This window comes from Lepus europaeus, chromosome 14 (assembly GCF_033115175.1).
Source record: "Lepus europaeus isolate LE1 chromosome 14, mLepTim1.pri, whole genome shotgun sequence".
Lineage (NCBI taxonomy): Eukaryota > Metazoa > Chordata > Mammalia > Lagomorpha > Leporidae > Lepus > Lepus europaeus.
In genome coordinates this window covers 32,326,750-32,348,548 of record NC_084840.1, presented here as the reverse complement: position 1 = coordinate 32,348,548, position 21,799 = coordinate 32,326,750, and the positions used below count along the sequence as shown (strand labels likewise).

At 38.1% G+C, this 21,799-nt stretch overlaps 1 protein-coding gene across 3 annotated transcripts in view; it reads right to left on the bottom strand.

The window, feature by feature from the left end:
• Positions 1-2,410: 2,410 nt before the first annotated feature.
• The window catches only part of TGFB2 (transforming growth factor beta 2), an 89,887-nt gene continuing 70,498 nt past the window's right edge, over positions 2,411-21,799 (bottom strand). For 2 of the 3 annotated variants that reach the window (XM_062210354.1, XM_062210355.1), the window contains 5 exons: positions 14,180-14,312; positions 13,945-14,055; positions 12,243-12,420; positions 9,948-10,101; positions 2,411-2,846 (listed from right to left, as the gene is read on the bottom strand). In XM_062210354.1, the coding sequence (XP_062066338.1) occupies positions 2,688-2,846; positions 9,948-10,101; positions 12,243-12,420; positions 13,945-14,055; positions 14,180-14,312 (735 nt within the window). In that variant the 3' untranslated portion in view covers positions 2,411-2,687. The remainder of the gene's footprint in view (positions 2,847-9,947; positions 10,102-12,242; positions 12,421-13,944; positions 14,056-14,179; positions 14,313-21,799) is intronic. The other variant, XM_062210356.1, reaches the window with a different exon arrangement.

Below are 21,799 nucleotides of genomic sequence, written 5' to 3'. Positions count from 1 at the left end.
ACATATAATTGAAATAATTTATTTACCACTAGAGCACCACAAAAACAGACATACATTGTGTTAAAATACAGCGTAATTGGTCATCAAAATACAAAACAGCTATTCTTATATTCCATTTTTTAAACCATGCCAACCATAAAATTGTACTGCTTAACACAGAAAAACTGACTGCCCCACCCCCAAACTAACACATCCCTTATGCCCTCCCACCTCCCCCACCCCATCCCAAGGCAATGTTTACTTATGGGAAATAAAGACCTTACAGAATCCCCCCCCCCCCAATTTAAAAAACAAACAAACAAAAAAAAAAGATTCAAGAGATCTTAAAATAGAGCATTTAAAATATTATCAGTGCATTCTTAAGGAAAATCAAAATAATACAAAACAAAATGTCATCCTATCTGAGAGGAAAATACCTGCAGAAATTAAAGTGATGTACACAGAATTAACAGAAAAGTGAAGAGAAAAAAAAATCAACACACACTCAAATCTTGGATTGGGTTACATCTACCACAAGGGTTGTTTAATATTACGGCATTCCATCTATTACTTTTCCAGTTTCCAAACTTGCAAATCCAATTCTGTGTTTTAATTAATGGCCAGGAAATTCCAAAAAAGAAGTATACCATACCATATGACTTTGCTTCGAATTCATACCTCACTATGCTGCCCTGTAGGTGGAGCTGCAAATATTCCCTTGTTTGACCTATCAGTTAAGTTAAGTGGCAAATGATAAACAGATCATACAAAACCATGATACAGGGATATCTCCTCTGCAATGATGTGGTGAGTTGTTTATAAAAGCAAGGTAAATTCTAGCCTCAGATACAGATAACTCTTACTCAGAGGAAAGAAAGAATCTTTTGATCCTGGGAGAATTTAGCCTGTGCCTTTTCAACCTTCAAAGAACATCTGTAAAAATCTTAATTTCAGTGAAATAAATAAAATGACTTATGCTGACCTGGGCTTTTTCCCCTTCTTTGAAAAAAAAAATCAACTAAAAGGTCTATCTTTCAATTTCCCCCTGAATGCTAAAACCTGGTTAGAGGAAAATATGTTTCCAGTAAGTTGTTTGTTTTTTAAAAACAACAGAAATCTATGAAAATGATGAGTGACCAAATTAGAGAAATCTTTTTTAACTCTGTCACCAAGATTCTGAGTTTCAGTCAGGTCCTTAAATCCTTGCTAAATTTACTACATTTTTCCTTAATTATTTTTGCATCTATAAAACTCCCCATTTTCCTAATAAAGATGCTTTTAATGCCTGATTTGATTAGTAATAATGCTCAGAAGGTAAAGAAAGCCCATTGAACTCAAATCCGTCCTCTGTAAAAGGAAAAAAAAAATAGAGTAGACCCGACCCAGGTAGCATATGTCATAATAATGGACAATACACAAAGCACAAGTAGCGCAAACAGTATAAGAAATGTATTTGTAGTGCAAGTAAAAATATAGGGGCTTTACTCAAAAGTACTGGCCAGCTAAAGGAAACATACAATTGTGAGTGATCATTAAAAAGAGCCCAAATTTAAGTCCAATCCAAATCATAGTTGACATTATTACAGAATATAAAAAGTATGGTAAAAAAATTTACACATTACACAGAAAGTATTTAACGTTTTGATTTAATAGTTTGCAAAAGAGATCTGCAGATGTGTTTTCAATTATGCTGGCTTCTATACCCATCTATTTTAATAATACAGGTATGGTTACATATATCCCCCCCCCCCCAAAAAAAATGGATAAAAGAAAAAACCTATAGCATAGCTACACAGCAATACTTTAAGGTCTGAAGCTTGACCAGTACATCATGGCAAAACATTTCAACATTTCACTGGTTTACTAAACCAACAAAGAACCATTTACAATTAAAAAGAAAAGAAATCCTACAGATTTATCCTGATTGAAAGTTTCCTTTATTAGCAGGCTTTTTTAGTGATTTAACCTTATAAGAAGCTTCCTCGGGCAGTTGGTATATTGCATGTGTTTTCAGGGTCTTTATCTTAATGTAGACTTGCTCAGCCATACATGTAATAACTCACTTGAGTTTTCATCCCATTAATATGACCTCTTTTTTTTTTTTTTTTTTTTCTGGCTCGTTTAAGTTCAAGTTCCTTAAGCCATCCATGAGTTTCTGGCAAAGTATTTGGTCTCCACTTTATACACCTGTTTTATTTTCCAAGGGCAATGAAATCTTCATTATATAGTAACACACAATAAATAACTCACTGTTAACTCTAAGAGTAAGAATGGGAAGGGTGCCTATTGCATAGCAATACAGAAAAATCAAGTGAGGCATGGGATAGGAACGGTACGTACAGCAACTCCACTTAACGGGATTTCCTGTTTTTTTTTTTTTTCTTTCACATAATTAACACTAACAAATTCTTCCAGTGTTTATTTTTTCTTAAAAAAAAAAGATTTTGCTTCTTGTCTCTCTCACTTACAAAGTACGTGAAATGTAGAATAAGGCCTTCAACTTTCTTTGTTTCAGGTGGTACTTTTAACAAACAGAACACAAACTTCCAAAGTGTTTGAATTAGTACCGCTTTTTCAAAAATTTTTAACACTGATGAACTAAGGCTCTTATGTTTTCTTGTTACAAACATCATTATTGTCATAGTCGTCGTCGTCACCATCATTATCATCATCATCATGATTTTCGTCTTGCCACTTTTCCAAGAATTTTAGCTGCATTTGCAGGACTTTACGATCATGTTAGAAAGCTGTTCAATCTTGGGTGTTTTGCCAATATAGTAGAGAATTGTTAGGGGTTCTAAATCCTGGGACACACAGCAAGGAGAAGCGGATGCTTCTGGATTTATGGTGTTATATAAGCTGAGGACCTGAAAGGACACAGGAGAGAAGAGAGACAGCACAGGGAAAGACAAAAACACAAAGGCAATTAATTTTTTAAACAACCATTTCATATTGTTATTCCACCAGTACAGCACTGTGTTGGCAATTTAAACTATTTGGGGTTTATACTTTCCTTTATTCTTAGTTACAGATAGATTGGTACATGTTCATAGCAATCACCAAAGTTACTTTTTTCCTACAGAAAATTTTTGTCTTTTTCTTTTTAAAGTTTATCTATTTGAAATGAGGTGGGGTTGGGGGTGGGGAGAAGAGATCCATCTTCCACCTGCTGGTTTACTACCTAAATGAAAATACCCACAACAGTTCAGGCAGGGCCAGGCTGAAACCAGGAGCCAGGAATTACATTTGAGCCTACCATGTGGATGATAGGGACCCAAGTACACCATTTGCTGCCTCCCAAGGGTGCACATTTGCTGGGAGCTGGATTGGAAGCAGAGGCAGGATTGGATTCCAGGCATTCCAATATGGAATGTGAGTGCCCTGAGATGCAACTTCACCTGCTGTGCCACAATGCCCAACCCCAGAACCCCTTTCTCATACATTTTCTACAACTGATTCTACCAAAATCAGATTGCATAAAATCGTCCATCAACAGATTGTCCCAGTTTTTCCAGTAAGTTTTTACCCTTGATTGCTGCTTTGCTGCACATACTCCCCAGATCTTCAGTGTTTGACCTTGTTTTTACACTTTGTTGTAAATGAAATTGTTTCATGAGTATATATTCCCAATTCCCATCTAGATTAAGAGTTCCCTTGATGTCAGCGACTCTACAGACTTTATTTTCACTTTGAAACGTTATGATAAGTTTTCTCTGGACAAAATGAAATTCATATAGTAGGTGAAGAAATGAATGGATGAGAAGAACAAAATGTTGACTTAGGATTCAGCACCATGGTGTTTTTTTTTAAACAGACACTTTTTTTTTTTTTTTTGACAGGCAGAGTAGATAGTGAGAGAGAGAGACGGAGAGAAAGGTCTTCCTTTTTGCCGCTGGTTCACCCTCCAATGGCCACTACGGCCAGCGCATCTCGCTGATCCGAAGCCAGGAGCCAGGTGCTTCTCCTGGTCTCCCATGTGGGTGCAGGGCCCAAGTATTTGGGCCATCCTCCACTGCCTTCCCGGGCCACAGCAGAGAGCTGGCCTGGAAGAGGGGCAACCGGGACAGAATCCGGCGCCCCAACCAGGACTAGAACCCAGTGTGCCAACGCCACAAGGCGGAGGATTAGCCTGTTAAGCCACGGCGCCGGCCAAACAATAGGTTTTAATCATGGGAATGAATGATTGTTCAGCAAAGCAGCACTGCTTCAATTGTGATATGATTCGGAGTCAATTTTTCCTATGGCTGTATTAAGTTTACAAATATAAATGTTTCTAAATGCCTAAGATGGACATATTAGCTACTATGAAAAAAATTTTATTTCTAAAAATAACTTTCTGCTTTTTCTCAGCTATTTTCCAAAAGCAAAAGAAATCTTTATATCTTTCTTATTTCATGTCATTTGTGATTTGTTTGTATGTTTGACAATATGAATACAATGAAACTTAAAAATATAAGCTTGGTTGGGATAGCATACCACATTCTTGCATCTGAAACACTTATTTTTCACTTTTCACCTCATACTTGATTCATAAAATCTATCAAAACCATGTATGAAACCTAGGAATTCTAAAATCTACATACAGATTTCTATCAAGATGTTAATTCTTTGTCAGAGCAGTTTATTCAGTGAGTCACACCCTGAGTTGTCTTAATTTCATCCACTATTCTTAAGGACATTTAAGTAATGCAATCGTGCTAGCTCTGAGCAGAAAGAAAAAAGCAAAGCTTCTATTTGTAAATACTATTGGTTGAATCCTACCTCTGTGCCTTTCTGGCTATTTGTCCTTAGCAAATCACCCATCCTTTTTTGCCCTTCAATTAACTCATTTATTTGTTGTATGTAACAACAGTGCAGGGTTGTGTTGACCATTAAAACAAGTAACATGTATATAAAGTTTCCACTACTGTTTCTGAAAATTTGAGGAAGCTCCATAAAAAGTGGCCAGCAGTATATGTTTGTTTGATGGGTTATATAACATTTCCAAAATAATCACATTAAAGTTATATATCACACCTATAAGAGGCAGCACGTGTATTTTTGTCTCCTTTTTTAAAATATGGAAAATAAAGTTCAGTAGTAGGCTGATATAATGGAAATAATCTATTAAGACATAGGATTTCTAGTATTTAGTTTTTACAGTGGAGTCCTTGGGAGGTAGGTTAGAAAAAATAAGCATTTAAAATTTAAATTGTCTTATTTCCAACCTAATATTGTTGTGTAACAGAATCAGATGGCTGAGAATATTCTAGAACTATGGATCTTTACCCCCAAGGAGATATATATATATATGTATATATATATATACATATATATATATATGTATTTGCATTAGATGTATTATAAGCAAAGAGATGACATGGTAAGTAATTAATCCATGAACTAAATATAACTGTTTTACACAGACACTATAAATATGTTTAAGCTATTTCATTCTTGTAAATCCTTTTGCTCTATAATAAATATGACAGAAAATAACAAAATCAGCATCATTCTTCTTGAGGCCAGTATGAGTTTTAAGAAATATGGCTTTAAAAATAAGAATATTAACATGCATAGAACAGTGGTTGCTCAGGTTTTGTCCCTATATTAAGAGGTAAACATTTGCTTAATAATTTGAACTGTGGTTTATGAAAGGTTTATGCCACAAATACATGGCAGCTCATCAAGTCACCAGCACAAGGCATACAGAAATAGCTTTAATTAAAAAATTTACATAAAGATTATGTCAGACGTGACAAAGACTCAAGCTTATTTGCCTAGATAACTTGTACTTGGCTTGTTTTTTCCTTTTCTTTAAAAATAAATGCATAGTAAAACTATAAGCAAAAACAAAAAGAAGTAGAAAAGGTTTCATTAAAGCTCTATCATTGGGCATAGAAAAAGAAACCTATATAAAATGTAAAATATTTCTATGAAAAATGTCTTCTCAGGTCAATTTAATTTCACTTAAATTATCAGTAAAAATATAAATAAATAAAAGCCTTTTAATTTACCATTGCTTGATAAGTATAGTCAGGTTAAAAATGACATAAAAGCAATGTATAGTTGGGGCCAGCACTGTGGCACAGCAGGCTAAGCCACTGCCTGCAGCATCAGCATTCAATACGGGTATGGGTTCGGGTTCTAGTTGCTCCACTTCCCACTCAGCTCCCTGCTAGTGTGCCTGGAAAGGCAGTGGAAGATGGCCCAAGTGCTTGGGCCCCTGCGTCCACATGGGAGACCTGGATGAAGCTCTTGGCTCTGGCTTCAGCCTGGTCCAGCCCTGGCCATTGTGGATGGAAGATTTCTCTCTCTCTGCCTTTCTCTCTCTGTAACTCTGCCTTTCAAATAAATAAATACATCCTTTGGTTTTTTTAAGCAACGTGTAGTCTTATTTTTAAAAAGATTTATTTATTGATTTGAAAGGCAGAGTTACAAAGAGGCAGAAGCAGAGGTAGAGACAGAGAAAGGTCTTCCATTCACTGGTTCACTCCCCAGATGGCCACAATGGGTGGAGCTCAGCCAATCCAAAGTCAGGAGCCAGGAGCTTCTTCTAGGTCTCCCACATAGGTGCAGGGTCCTACGACTGGGGCCATTTTCTATTGCTTTCCCAGGCCACAGCAGAGAGCTGGATCGAAGTGGAGCAGCCAGGACTCGAACCAGCACCCATATAGGATGCTGGCACAGCAGGTGGCAGTTTTACCCACTACACCACACCAATGGCCCTTTTTTTTTTTTTTTTTTTTTTTTTTTTTTTTTGACAGGCAGAATGGACAGTGAGAGAGAGAGAGAAGGGTCTTCCTTTTTGCCGCTGGTTCACCCTCCAATGGCCGCCATGGCTGGCGCATCGCGCTGATCCGAAGGCAGGAGCCAGGTGCTTATCCTGGTCTCCCATGCAGGTGCAGGGCCCAAGCACTTGGGCCATCCTCCACTGTACTCCCTGGCCACAGCAGAGAGCTGGCCTGGAAGAGGGGCAACCGGGACAGAATCGGTGCCCCGACCGATTCTGAACCTGAACCTGGTGTGCCGGCGCCGCAAGGCGGAGGATTAGCCTATTAAGCCACGGCAATGGCCCTTAATAAAAGCAATGTATAGTCTTAATTATTCACTTTCTTAAATTTTTCTCAAAACAATAATAACAAACAACCCTCCATTTACCTTCCATATGGTAAATGGTGGTGGCAGAATGGAAGGAGTGGATAGCAGTCATATAACTGAATAGAGAATACTATGGTACCTCTAACCCCATTCTATGTCAAAGAGGTGTGCGATTTTCACTAATGGAAGTATGTAGGTTCCCCACTGATGATACAGGGACATTTCCAAGGATGCCATTAATGTGTTAGTCAAATAGCAAGTGACCTTTTCCTCGAGATTCACTGCAATTTTTTCAGCTTAAGACAGAAGATCTGTTCAGCACAGCAACACTGACTACTTTATTAAGCTACCTCTGGCTTCTTGGGTAACTGTCCAAACCACATATTTGTGACCATGACAGTTATTCTTCCTCTCTCCTTGAAAAACAAGCATGGTCTCAGCCTTCACACACTCCCTCTGTGTATCAGGGAGGAGAATTATGTTTCTACTTGGCAACGGGGCCTTGCCCACATTACAGCTACTGCTGCTGCAGCCCAGATGCAGCAGCCTGGCCAGAGCTCAGACAAAGGGACAGGCATGAGCAAGCTTCCCTCACATGGTCAAGCACGTGGTCACCCTGGAGTGCCAAAGCCTACAGGGGAGTTGGGAAAACAGCTGAAAAATGGGGAGCCATATTTGTCAATTTCAATCCTCTCATATGCAGGCATTTATAAATAAATACACTTCTTATTCCACCAACACATGATTTTTCATAGGAACTAAAGAGGAGTTTTTGTAATACAGATTGTCTAAAATAATTGATCACCCCCAAACTCTTGCATTCAGCTGAATGCATTCTGCAATCTTCTTGGCAGCTGATTCATTTTCCTACCCTGCAGTGAAGGCAATTTTTCTAATGCCTGTTTAATAGGGAGATTTACAGAGGCATAAAGAGCAGAATAGAAACCCCAACATGGAGCGACATTTCAGGGATTACATTTAGTAAGGCAGAGCCCATGGAAGTCTAATGATAAACCAAGAAATTCTGCATTACAAGTCTTTGTTATTTATTTTGTTTGATTGTTAGTGATTTTCTTTTTGTTCTTGAGCAAGCCATGGACCTGATCTAGAATCCAATTTCTTTAGAAAAATCAGTGGTTTGTATAGGGTAACATATGGTGTCCTTCCTATCTCTAAAATCCTACATTATGAGCCACAAAGAAGCAATATACAGACAAATATTATTGCACAGAAAGTCTTCACTAATCTGGACTGGGAACCTGTAGCATTTTAGGACTTGCCTTCTGAATTATCCCTCTCTCTTCAGTGAAGAAACTTGACAAAATATTCAGAGTCTCATTTACCTTGGGAAGTATCTAAAAAAACAGATACACTGTTTCTTTTTAAAAAATTATTTATTTATTTAGGGAGAGAGAGAGAGAGAGAGCGGGCGAGCTCTTGTTTTCTGGTTCACTTCCAAATGCCTGCAGTGGCCAAGGATAGACCAGGCTGAAGCCAGCAGCTCAGCCCAGAGGAAATTGATTTTCAAATCATTTTCACATGTATCATCTTTCAGTATTTCACATCCACTCTTGAATTTAGCATTATTATTTTAAAGATTATTTTTAATGTAAAGACATTTCTTTTTACTAATAAGAAATTGAGGTTAAAGTAGGTTAAATGACTTTCTAATTGTCATACACAAGCAAATCTCTATGCCAAAGCATCTACTGAGAACTCAGTGTTCATTCCCATATGACAGTCCTAGATGGAAGTGATCAATCTTCCTGTTGATGGAAACCTAGATCCCTTCCCTCCTGACCTTAGCTATATGTGACACTATGTGGTAGATGGATTCACAATTGTTTTTGACTACCTATTTAGGCTTATAGCTGGTAAGAATATAAAGCAAGCATACAATTCAAAAAAATTTTCTTATAGTTGGTCCTAAACCAGTTAGGAAAATGAGACCAGTTTGAAACTGATTAGCATTACTTTTTTATTTAATCCACCGCCTATATTCTTCCTCTTCATCTACAAAGGATTTGTGGAGCAGATGCTGTGGTGCAGCAGGTTAAGCCATTGTCTGGGATGCTTGCATCTCATATTAGAGAGCTGGTTTGAATCCTGGGTAATCTGTTTCTGATCCAGCATCATGCAAATGCATCCAGAGAGGCAGCAGATGATGGCTCAAATGCCTGGGCCCGTCACCCATGTGGACGGAGTTCCAGGCTCCTGGCTTTGATCTGACCCACCCTTTGGCTGTTGTGGGCATTTGGGGAATGAACATGTGGATAGAAGATCTCTCTCTCTTTCTCTCTCTCTCTCTCTCTCATTCTCTCAATCTTTTTGTCATTCTGCCTTTCAAGTAGATAAAAATAAACAGAAAAACACTTTTTAAGAAATAGAAGGATTGGCCGGCACCATAGCTTAACAGGCTAATCCTCCACCTTGCGGCACTGGCACACCGGGTTCTAGTCCCGGTTGGGGCACCGGATTCTATCTCGGTTGCCCCTCTTCCAGGCCAGCTCTCTGCTATGGCCCGGGAAGGCAGTGGAGGATGGCCCAAGTCCTTGGGCCCTGCACCCGCATGGGAGACCAGGAGAAGCACCTGGCTCCTGGCTTCGGATCAGCGAGATGCGCCGGCCGCAGCGGCCATTGGAGGGTGAACCAACGGCAAAAAGGAAGACCATTCTCTCTCTCTCTCTCTCTCTCTCTCTCTCACTATCCACTCTGCCTGTCAAAAAAAAAAAAAAAAAAAAGAAAAGAAATAGAAGGATTTATCTAATACCCATAAGTTTGTGAAATGGGAAAGGGCATCAGGTTAACTACAATTCATTTAGAAATATTATCAGCAGATTTACATTGGTACCCCAACTACAAAAGAGATGAGTTAGACAAGCACTTACCCTACTGTGCTGAGTGTCTGAACTCCATAAATATGGGCATGCCCCAGCACAGAAGTTGGCATTATACCCTTTAGGTTCATGTATCCATTTCCACCCAAGATCCCTCTTGAAATCAATGTAGAGTGGACGCAGGCAACAATTATCCTGCACATTTCTGTTAAAAGAAAGAGCAATGAAGATGTTAAAACTGATTTCCAACACCGCAGGCCTGTGCCTCACCCCAAACCAAAAAAAAAAAAAAAAAAAAAAAAAAAAAAAAAAAAAAAACCAACTCATTCATTTATTTGAAAAACATTTAATGGGAAATTAACATGGGCCAAGTTTTAATGGTTATATTGTAATCTCAAGTGACTTTCATGATGTGGTATTGTGATTTGCTGGACTACTTTCCCTTAGGAGTTCTACATCCTGACTCCCTTGTCTTTGACCTAGAAAACCTTAACTCTCAAAGGACCAGACTTAAGTAAAGAAGTGGCTGGGAGGTTCCACGCCCTTTCCAACCAATACTGGGCAGTTTTGCCATCCAGCCTCTACTGCCCTTTCAAACAGGAAATGAATGATTGGGAACAGCTATTTTTCAAGATAGATCCGTTAGGTTACAAATGAGAAAATAAAGATAAAAATTCTTATAATGGAATTTGGATTTATATTGAAATGCAAGTTGCAACAACTTTAATCTAGTTCATGTCATTATGTAAGCCTAAAACGAATTTGCATGTATCCTTATAAAGAACTATTAAAAAAAGCATTGAGAAGACAATAGCAAGAGCTCTATAATGGATTTTTTGAAGTTTTTTTAAAATTTACTTTAGAGGGAGAGAGACAGAGCTCCCATCTGCTGGGTCATTTCCTAGATGCCCATAACTGGCTGGGCTAGAAACTAGGAGCTGGCAACTCAGTCCAGGTCTTCCAAATAGGTGGCAGAAATCCAATTATGTGAGGCATCACTGCTGCCTCCCGGTGGTATTCCCAGAGTACACGTTAGGAGGAAGCTGGAGTCAGGAGCTAGATCTGGGATTGAATCCAGCCTCTCTGACAGGGAATGTGAGCATCTTAACCACAATATCAAATACTAGTCCTTGATTCTGACATACTAATTCACTTTGAGCAGAGTATGCCTAAGAAAATACTTAAAAGAAAACAAAAAGCTGCTTGTACAAAGCTGTTTATAGCAATTACATGCATGCATTTTTTTCTTTTAAGCCTATGAACTGAGAAATGGATAATTTTGTGTATTACTATTTCTATCGTAAACTGCTACATAACCATCAAATAATATTTGAAATAGGTAAATTTGTATGCAAAAAAACTTTAAATGAGACTCAAAATTTTCATTAGGACATAAATTATCATGTTTTCTGATTATATGTATATATTTATAGTAAAAACCATAGTTCTCCCTATTGAAAAGAATCAGAATTCATGCAATTGCAATTTAACACTGAAGAGTTCTTTATCTTTTTTTCTGTAAAATGTTGATATATGCAATAAAAAGTAAAAAATTAATTGAAGTGTTTTACTGGAAAAGAATGGATTCCTTATTTCATCACACGTTCCTGGATCTGGGAAGAAATCAGAAATCAAGAAACATGGAGTCTTTCTGAGTGCAACAACTGGCTCCATAACCAAAAATGTCACTTTACTCATGACTTCTGATACATGTGGAACTTCAACAGTGAGGACCCTGCATAGTCCGTAACTCCCCAGATAAAGAGACAACTTTTACTACATTTGATAAGAAGCCATAGAACAGTCACACAGTCACTCCACAAATTCCTGTGGGAATGAGAAATAAATTCTTGCCTTTTTCCCTCACTTCTCTCATATTCTGTAGATATGGTATGAAAAATAGTGCTCTTCCATTGACTACTGTTCCTGTGAAAGAGGCACGGCCGAAGGCACTGGGCAGGAAGGGAGAAGGCTTCACACGGGTGGTGGGTCTTTCCTAACTACAGAGGCACAACCGCACATCTCAGTTGAACTTGTAGGTGCCTTGGGGATAAGAGAGCTCATTTTCTTCATTAGCAACAAAACACTTCAGAGGAATTTAGGGAAAACATTTCAGGGCTAGCTTTCTACCTTTGCACTTCATACATAGCTAGAGGACTGATGAAAACAACACAAAAATAACCACTTCAAGCCTCTGTGAAGAATGATGTTTGGAGATACAAGAACTATAATGGAAGATACTTGGCCTTAAACAGTGAGTTCAGTTCGGGTCAAAATGTAGGAGGAGAAAAGGCAATGGAAGAGTTAACAGGTGCAATTACTTGGTTTGATTTTTATTTCCTTTACCTAAAACAATAGGCTGCATCCAATGCACGCTTCTTCCGCCGGTTGGACTGTTGTGACTCAAGTCTGTAGGAGGGCAATAACATTAGCAGGAGATGTGGGGTCTTTCCACTGTTTTTTTTCCTAGTGGACTTTATAGTTTTCTGATCACCACTGGTATATGTGGAGGTGCCATCAATACCTTGAAAAAATGCATTTGGGTAATAAACATTTAGCTTTACCTTCATCAAATATAGTCAACTATTTTATATATTTTTTATTTGTATATTATCACAAATAGAAGTGATGACCACCATGGCAACATCAGCTGGCTATAGTCGTTCCCCATGGAAACAGATATGATGCAACAAGACTATCACAGGTGATACTTACTTCTAAAAGGGGCTCCTGTCTGAAAGCAGCTCAGTGTCAAAGGCAGGGCTGTTGGTTTTGAAAGTCACTACAGAAGAAGGCTTTGACCTATGGTCCAAGGGCAATCTAGGCCGTTTATTTTAGTCAGTCCTCAGTTTAGGCTGTGTTCAAACCCTTGACAACTGCACACACAGCCATAGACTGTGCCTTGTCACCCACTGGTTCACATTCTTCCTGAGACCACTACACTCAAAAGACTTTCCTAATGAACATAAACCAAGGCTTAGCTAAATTGCAGTGAATTAAGTTCAAGCGAAACAGAAGTCACCCTTAGCTAATGCTATTTTGGGAAGCTGTGAAGAAAGGGCTTTTTCATTTATTTTATGGCATCCTCAACACTTTGCTGATTCCATCTGAGATTTAGAAACTTGAGCTCCCCAAAGCATGCTCAAGAGACTGCCAGTTAAAGCATTTAATCTCTGCACTCTGGAGAATCATGACTAGGTTAGACACTGAAATAAATCTCTAGACCTCTGGGAGTATTTTTCCATGAGCAAGGGCCACTGTAGCCTTCTTAACGTGAATGCAAGTCTTGGGTGATGTTGGCAGGGAACTGAAATCAGCTCCCTCACCTGGCAGTGTAGGCTAATGGGGCACCAGCACATGAGTACAGCCTTCCCTCTAACCTCTTAGTACCCAATGACTCACTATCCAATACATGAAGTGGCTCAAACCCTAGGCTTGTTCTCATTTTTCCCAGTTTTTGGATAACTCACATAAAGATGAGCATGTGGAAAACTGAAACCTTGTTATGTATTTACAGACAATTATTAAAGTCTGATAAGGAAGCAATTGGAAATATTGACTGAAAGCTAGGAAACATGTATGGAAGGTTAGTTATAGAAGCTGTGGCACAAAGGATCTCTTTTCTTCGGTGGAATACAGTTGTGAGTTCCTGAAATTTGGTTTGAGGAGTTATCGATGGATTTCCTCAGATGCATGTTATCTTCTATAATATCAGTAGAAATGGAAAGTTGGTTTTCTTAAATAAAAATAAAGTGCTTAACTGGCAATTTAGTAGTTTGGAGGGTTAATGAGTCAGTGAGTTAATATTGAACAGGTCATCACTGAGCACTGAGCAGCATAAACTGGGAAACAATCTCTTTTTTTTTTGCAATCTTTTCTCTATCTTTACCTATCTTTCTCCAACCATATGAATGAAATACCCAGGTGAATGAAACAGCCCAGATCTTATCAAACACTCCCATTTCATGTGCAAACTGATTTTATCCCCCATGAGGTTATCAACATAGACCTTTACCACCCCTTTCTCATGTGACCAAGTTTCAGTTACCTGCAAACCTTGCTTCTAGTTCTTCACTTTTATTCGGGATGATGTAATTATTAGAAGGTACAAAGGTGCAGCAGGGACAATGTAAACTTATTTTGAATCCCAGATTCCTGTCTGGAAAACATTAAGTCAAGGAGGTTATTTGTACGTGTGTCTACAACCTTAAATCTGCAATCAATTTACAGTAACTTAAGGCTACCGAACTTCTAGGGAGAAAAAAAAGAGGATGGTTTGTGACCTTTATGGTGAAGCCATTCATGAACAGCATCAGTTACATCGAAGGAGAGCCATTCGCCTTCTGCTCTTGTTTTCACGACTTTGCTGTCAATGTAGCGCTGAGTTGGAGACGTTAAATCCTTGGATTTGAGAATCTATGGGGTAAAGAGAAAGATAAAAAGCTCAGTTGGCACACTGACAGCAAGACTAAATCAAAACCATTAACGTTATCCCAATTCATTATCTAAACTTAGTTCCACTCTTGAATATCCATGTATTGTCATCTCAATGGCATGGCCACATGCATAAAAACACAGCATCAGGCCACTGCCATGAAATACTGAGCTACTAAATCAGCTGCATGTTATGATAAAGGTGAAAGGAACCATAAAGCCAAGTGTCTAAAAGAAAGTGACAGTAAGTATTTTACTTTGCTGACATAAGCTTTGCAAGATTTCAGCAATAAATTCTATGCTATTAATTTTATGGTTTTGTTGTTCTGTTTCCCTACTTCTTTAATTTGAGGAACTGGGGTGCAGAGAGGAAAAAGGGTAGAGGTCCAGTTCAGAGGACCCAAGTTCACCCCCAAAGGCCTAGAATTATAAATCTCCTTCTAATAGAAAAAGGTCCTAACCTCGGTTCCTAAATCCACTGCCATTAAAATGTGTGTCATGCCTTAGTTTTTGAGGTTAGTCTCTAGCTGGGATTTTTACTCTCAACACGACCTGTTATGATTTATAAAGATATTCCACATCCTGCAGGCTAAGAATGAATTTGGGCAGCAGTATTCTGGCACAGATTGTAGATGAGAGTCTGCAAGCAAGTCAGCCTCAACACCTGAGACTTCAGTAGATGCATTTATTTCAAAAATGTAAACAGAAACTGCAGTACGTTCTTAGGTTCCTATAGGAAGTGAACATTTTAAGTGGTTTTTAACAATCCTATCTTGAAAAAAAAATGCTTTGTGAACTAAACGTGGTCCTAAGTCTCTCTGAGCTGTAGTAAATCCCTATCTAAACAGGGTATCCTGGCATTCCTCAGTTCCTAGGGGCTTGAGCCCTGCCGTTTTAGGATACCCCTCCTGATATTCAGTCTAACTGTTCTGTGGACACTTCATATGCATGAATTTGGTTGCTCAGACAAGTTCATAAGATTCTCCAGTTCAGCAATCATGTCTTCAATTTGATATTATTTCAAAGCATAGCATTCAATTGAGTTGCTGACTATCAAATGACTACTTGATTACCTTGAAGATTTATTAACTCCTCTTTAAGTTTTACAAAATGAAATTGCAAAATCTTCCCATTGATTTTAAAATGTACTCTTCTTTCACATATGTACATGATATGTTTCAGATAAATTGGCAACAAAATGCTTCTTGGAATGTTTGGGATAATAGTAGACCATTTTCTGGATTGACCAGTATACAAAAAGAAAGAAGTTCATTTAACTGGACTTTTGGGTACCCTCATGAATTGTAGACAAACTTTGGTCTGCAGATATGCCCCTATGGCCCAATAAATGCTCCACTAAATAAAGAGAATCTAGAGGTAATTATGATTCTATCATAGGCAGGAGACACTCTCTGTAAAATACAGGAAGCAAATAAACATTATGTGAAGGCTGGGCACTCTGGGCTTGGCACACATTACGTTCTTTAATTTATTTTGAGAAATATTCCTATAGGGTAGATTAAAAAAACAGAATCTCAGAGAGGTTAAGGAACTTTCCTGATATTTCACAGTGAACACCTGTGAAGAGAGGATTCAAAGCAATGCAGTGTCATTTTCTCATTTCAGTGCTGGATTTTTGAAGGCAAAAAAAGTTGTGGGAGTCAAAGTGGGATCATAACTCATCTGTATCCCTTTCCAGATGGCAGAAAAATATTCAATGATAGAGGAAAAAGATTTTAAATAAGATTATAGTAAATGTTGGTATAAGATGAAATAAAACATGGCGGAATGTAGGCACAGTTAATGCTCACATTAAGCTATAACTTTAAAACTGCAGCTTAACAGCAGGCAATCCTCTGGGAATCAAACCTTTCCTTGAAAATACTCCCAGTTGGGCAAATAAGACACCACTTATCCAATTCAGAATAAATGGTATAATTAACCTAATATAGGATAACAATGATAAAAAAAAAACAATGGTTGAGAAGTTTTCAGGCATTTCCATCTGCCTCATTGGCTATAAATTAATAACATACCCAGAACTCATTTTTCTGTCTTTAAATTCTTCCCCTAACTGATCTCCTATAATAGTGTATTATTACATAATGCTTTGCATATTTGCTGTATTCCTTATTGGCACCATGTATATAGTATTCATCTTCAAATAGCTAACACTTATAGGCACTACCTAGAGCAAAATATAGCTTCTATTATTGAATGAATTATATATGATGTTTATCAAATATTAAATATCAGTGACATATGTATAATATCTACATACATCTACATATATATTCAGTGTCACTGAAGACAGACTATTTTTAAAAAACTATGACCATCTTGGCCAAATAGACATAAAAAAATGCTCACTAGTAAATCTATAGGAATTCATTGCCTCAGGAGCAAATCTAGAATATCTTGCTTTAAAAAGAGACCAAAGAGAAGCAAAAAGACTCTGGATTTTTTTCCTTGAAGTCTCATTAGATTTAGTGATATGGTCTCCTTAACCACAGAGCACTGGTAGGCTTAGGCAATGGACAACCCCATATTCTCACATGAATGAAAAATCTAGATATCACAAATTAAATTTATTTATTTGAGTGAGAGAGTGATCGATCGAGATCTTGTATCCACATGTGCATGCCTCAAATGCCTGCAACAGCTTGCGCTTGGTGAGGCTGAAGCCAAGAGTCTGGAACTCAATCTGGGTTTCCCCATGGATGAAAGAGTGAACTGTTGCCTCCTGACTCCAGGGCGTTCATTAGAAGGATGCTGGAGGGCCTGGCACTGTGGCATAGTGGGTTAAGTTGCCACCTGCTGTGCTGGCATCCCAAATGGAAAAAAGCTCCTGGTTCCTGGCTTCAGATCAGCTCAGTCCTGGCCACTGCAGATTTCTGGGGAATGAACCAGTGGATGGAAAACTTTCTCTCTCTCTCTTTCTCTCTCTGCCTCTCTGTAACTCTGTCTTTAAATAAATAAATACATACATAAATATTTTTTTAAAAAAGAAGGATGCTGGACTGGAAGTGGAGGTGGGATTTGAACCCAGAAACTCCAATTAGGGATGTGAGGGTAACAAGCATCATCTTAACTGCTGCACCAAATGCTTGCCTCCCCCTCTGATTTACTTTTTTGTTGTTGTTAGTTTACTAGTTTAAGATTCAAGACACCACATTTAAACCACTCAAAAAAGATAGTTAGCTACATAGTTCTGCAATGGAGAAGTGACTTTGGTCTTGTGGGTTTGCTGTCTCAAACCTTATGTCCAAAGAGTTCTTAAATCTACTTGTTTCGACTTAACTGCATTCTTCTTATCCAGTACTTAGTGGAAACAGCTGTTTTCAATCACACAGCGAATATCCCTCATATTCTAGGAGACTACTATTTAAGTCCCCCTCAATGTGCTTGGTTTCTCTCTCTAAGTTAAATAAACCCAGTTTCTTCAGACCATACTTAGAGGAGCAATTTCCCAAACCCTTAGTCATTTGGGTTTCTAGCAAGGATGAATGATGCTATATAAAAATATTCATCCTACAGCTTCTTGATTTCAATTCAGAACTGTCTAGAAAAACTTCTAATCACATTTCAACACAGAATCTTAATGTGAAAGGTGTCTTCTTTTTTTTTTTTTAAAGATTTATTTATTTATTTGAAAGTCAGAATTACGCGGAGAGGAGAGGCAGAGAGAGAGGTCTTGCGCCCGCTAGTTTACTCCCCAGTTGGCCACAATGACCAGAGTTGTGCCAATGCAAAGCCAGGAGCCAGGAGCTTCTTCCGAGTCTCCCACACAGGTGCAGGAGCCCAAGGACTTGGGCCATCTTCTACTGCTTTCCCAGGCCACAGCAAAGAGCTGGATTGAAAGTGGAGCAGCCGGGACTTGAACTGGTGTCCACGTGGGATGCCGGCACTGCAGGCAGTGGCTTTACCTGTTATGCCACAGCACAGGCCCCAAAAGATGTCTTCTTAAAATAGATATAACCTCCCTATTCTCATGCTTATCTCCCATTTCACACCAAGCCAATTAAAGTAACAGAAGGCAGCATGGGAAATCAACTTGTCATTAGTTCTTTCTTAAGTTCCAGAGTTTATATAAAAAGTGACCAGATCAATCAATATTCATTTTTTTTTAAAAGTCTTTGCTGTTTTCCTTTCTTCAATTGCTATGGATGTTAGCAGTAATGGATATGCAGCTATTGCTTTCTATCTCCATCAGTCATTTGCTTCTAAATTTCTTTATATGTTTTAAGCAAAGATAATTTAGCTTCTACTGAAGTTGTACAAACTGGCCTCCACTTAACTGACTGATTAACCAGTATCCTCCATTCATTCTGTGTTCAGAAATCTGTATTGGCTGGCTGTCCACAGCACACTAGGGCTCACGGCTGGAAAATCTCTCCAAGTACTTCTGGTCTTGAGAGTTGCATGCTTAAGAAATATCAATTGTATATGTTTCTAAATCTTCTTATGACACTTGGGCTTATTGGAATTACGCAACTTAATTAAATGTTTAGAAATGATAAAATATAGGGCCATAAGTAAAGAGAGCTGTTTCTCTGCAAAATCAAGTTGGATACTTTAGAAAGTCTTTATAAAGACAAGTTGCTTCCAAAAAAATATGGATTTTTTTGAAAACAGTTCCTTAGTAGAAAAAAAATGTGGAATTACCATATGAACCAGTGATTCTATTATTGGACATATACTCAAAAGAACTCAAAGCAGGGACTCAAACAGAATATACCAATGTTAATAGCAGTGTTATTCCCAAGGCAAAAAGTGGGAAAAAACAAGTGCCCATCAATAGATGAATGGAAAAACAAAAGGTAGCTTAAGCATACAGCAGAATATTATTCAGCCATAAAAGGAATGAAATTCTGACATATACTGCAACATGGATGAATGTTGATGATAACATGCCAAGTAAATAAATCAGACACAAAAAGACAAGCATTGTATGCCTTCACTTACATGAGCTACTTTATGTGTGAAATAAACATGAGAATATGGAGTTCTAGGCAAATTCATTGAGACAGAAAGTAGCATACAGGTTCGTAGGGGCTGGGGTAAAGGGTAATGCGAAATTATTATTTAGTTGGCACTGAGTTTCTGTTTGGATTGATAAATCAAATTTCTAGAAATGGATATTTGTGAGAACTGCACAAAATTGTGAACATAATGTCATTGAGTTGCATAATTAAGGAATGGTTAAAAGATGATCTTCATGTTTATATATACATATCTGTATATATATACATATATATACATATTTTTAATTTAGGTGTGAGAGAAACAGACTAAAGAAATAATATGATAGAAATCTGAAAGAATTCTGCACTCATTTTCAGCAATCATCCTTAAACTTCTTTCTGTATTTCAAGGAAACCAAAAACCAGACATAATCACATGTGGATGTGGTTTATGCCAAAAAAAAATATATATACAATAACCATTCCTGACCATTGCAGAAAGGAGGACCTCTAATGTATTGAAAACAAGATTTAGTTGTCTCTGACTTAGCTACCACTCACAGAGATATCTGGATGCAAATTTCATTGTCTTACTAATACATACACCTTATATATAATATGTGTAAAATATCCACATGTCACCTTTGGCAAGGCTCTAAGCTCTCTACTGAATTGTTAAACCCCTACACAAAAGGATTCATTCACTATTCTGCTACTGGAAAGCAGCCAGCTAGGGTGTAGATGGTGGAGGCACAAGTCACTCATTTTACCAACAGTTGGGGGAAAAAAAAAAGTAGAGGTCTAGATGCAAAACTATAGCCAGGGAAAAACCTTAGTCTTAAAGAAATAATGCTGTAACTCAAGTCAGGATTTGGCTTAAGTACCAAGTGTAACATCTCTTACACTCATATGAGACACCACAGAAGGTTATAAGAAAGCATTGGTAATTCAATGTTACTCTCCATATTTAGACAGGAAGAAACCCAAGGGGTCAATGCAATCAGACTCCTAAGAGAGAGGAAAGGGAATTTAACAGTAGGGCTATAGAGTAAAACTGACACTAGGTTAAATAGTGCTAACTCATCTTGTTTTTAAATGCATTTAATGTTTTTAATGTATTTAATATTTGCATGTGTTTAAACATTTCAAGTGTTTGGAGTGACTTACATGAAGTGATTAACAGATGCTGAATTAAATATTCACTCTGCTAGCTATGAGCATGATTCTCTCTGCTCTGCTTGACTCCAAGATACTAACTTTAGTATGGGGAAATACTAGCATTGGAAAGGAACTTAGAGGCCATCTGCTCCAACCCAAATGAATTCATTCTCTAACATCTCTTTATCTAAAAACCACTCAAAACAATGAAATCATCACTCTATGAAAAAGCTCATCCCACTTTCAGACAATTGGTATTGCTGGGATTCTTCTTTTTCTTGGGTTCACAATTTTCACCAACTAGTCTCAATGAATAGTACCACTGCCTCATATTTGTACAATCTCTATAGTTTTCCAAATACCTAAACAGTTTCAAATGTTTCCTAGTCTTCACACATACACACACACACACACACACACAAAACCCTGTGGCACAGACATCATGGCCCTTACCATGTATAATCTATAGCTAAAGAAAAAGAGGCCTAAAGGACTTAAGTACAATTCGAAGCCCCATAGGAAGAGCCTAGACATATCTTGCTGTCTTATTACTAGAGAAGAAGGCTTTCCAATGTTGTGGCTTTCTGGAACAAAATGAAAAATGCTTTCTTTCCCACTTCAGGCCTCAGTCACAATAAGTGGCTTGGCCCAACTGTTTCCTTCCAAGGTGCCTCACCATGCTGGACAACCTCCATCGCAATGTCTCTCTTCAAGTCAGTTCTTTGACCGATGCCTGATGTGGTCAAACAGAACACTGAGAATATACAGAATATGCCAAGTGTGGAAAGAGGAGTAACTATCGTTCCCCTTGTTCTGGTCACAACTTTTAATGCAGATGTTTTACTTTTGGCAGCAGTCACATCACACCGTAGAACCATAGTCGGTTCTTTGTAAAATGAAACCTTTGTTCACATACACAGACTATTGTTAAGGCTGATTTTCCACTTCAAATCCTTTTTGGAATGAGGTAGAATAAAGAGAAAGAAAGAAAGGGAGGGAGGGAGGGAGGGAAATGGAAGGTTTGTCTTTCTAGCCTAGTGGTTGCTAGCCTTAGCCTGCATCACAAACAACTGGGGACTCCTTAGCCGATCCCCTTCCCCAGAATTTCTGATTTCACAAAGTAGGGTTGAGGCCCCCAAATTGCATTTCTAACATGTTCCTGGATGATGCAGAACTGCTGCTGTAGCCTATAATTACAGAATTAATTTTCTGCACATACCTGTACATGAAAATCACTTTTATGAGGATCTTAAAATAGTTCACAGTGGGGCACACATTGTGGCGCAGTGGGTTAAGATGCACCCTTTGCAGCCAGCATCCCATGTGGTGCTGGTAAGTCCTGGCTGC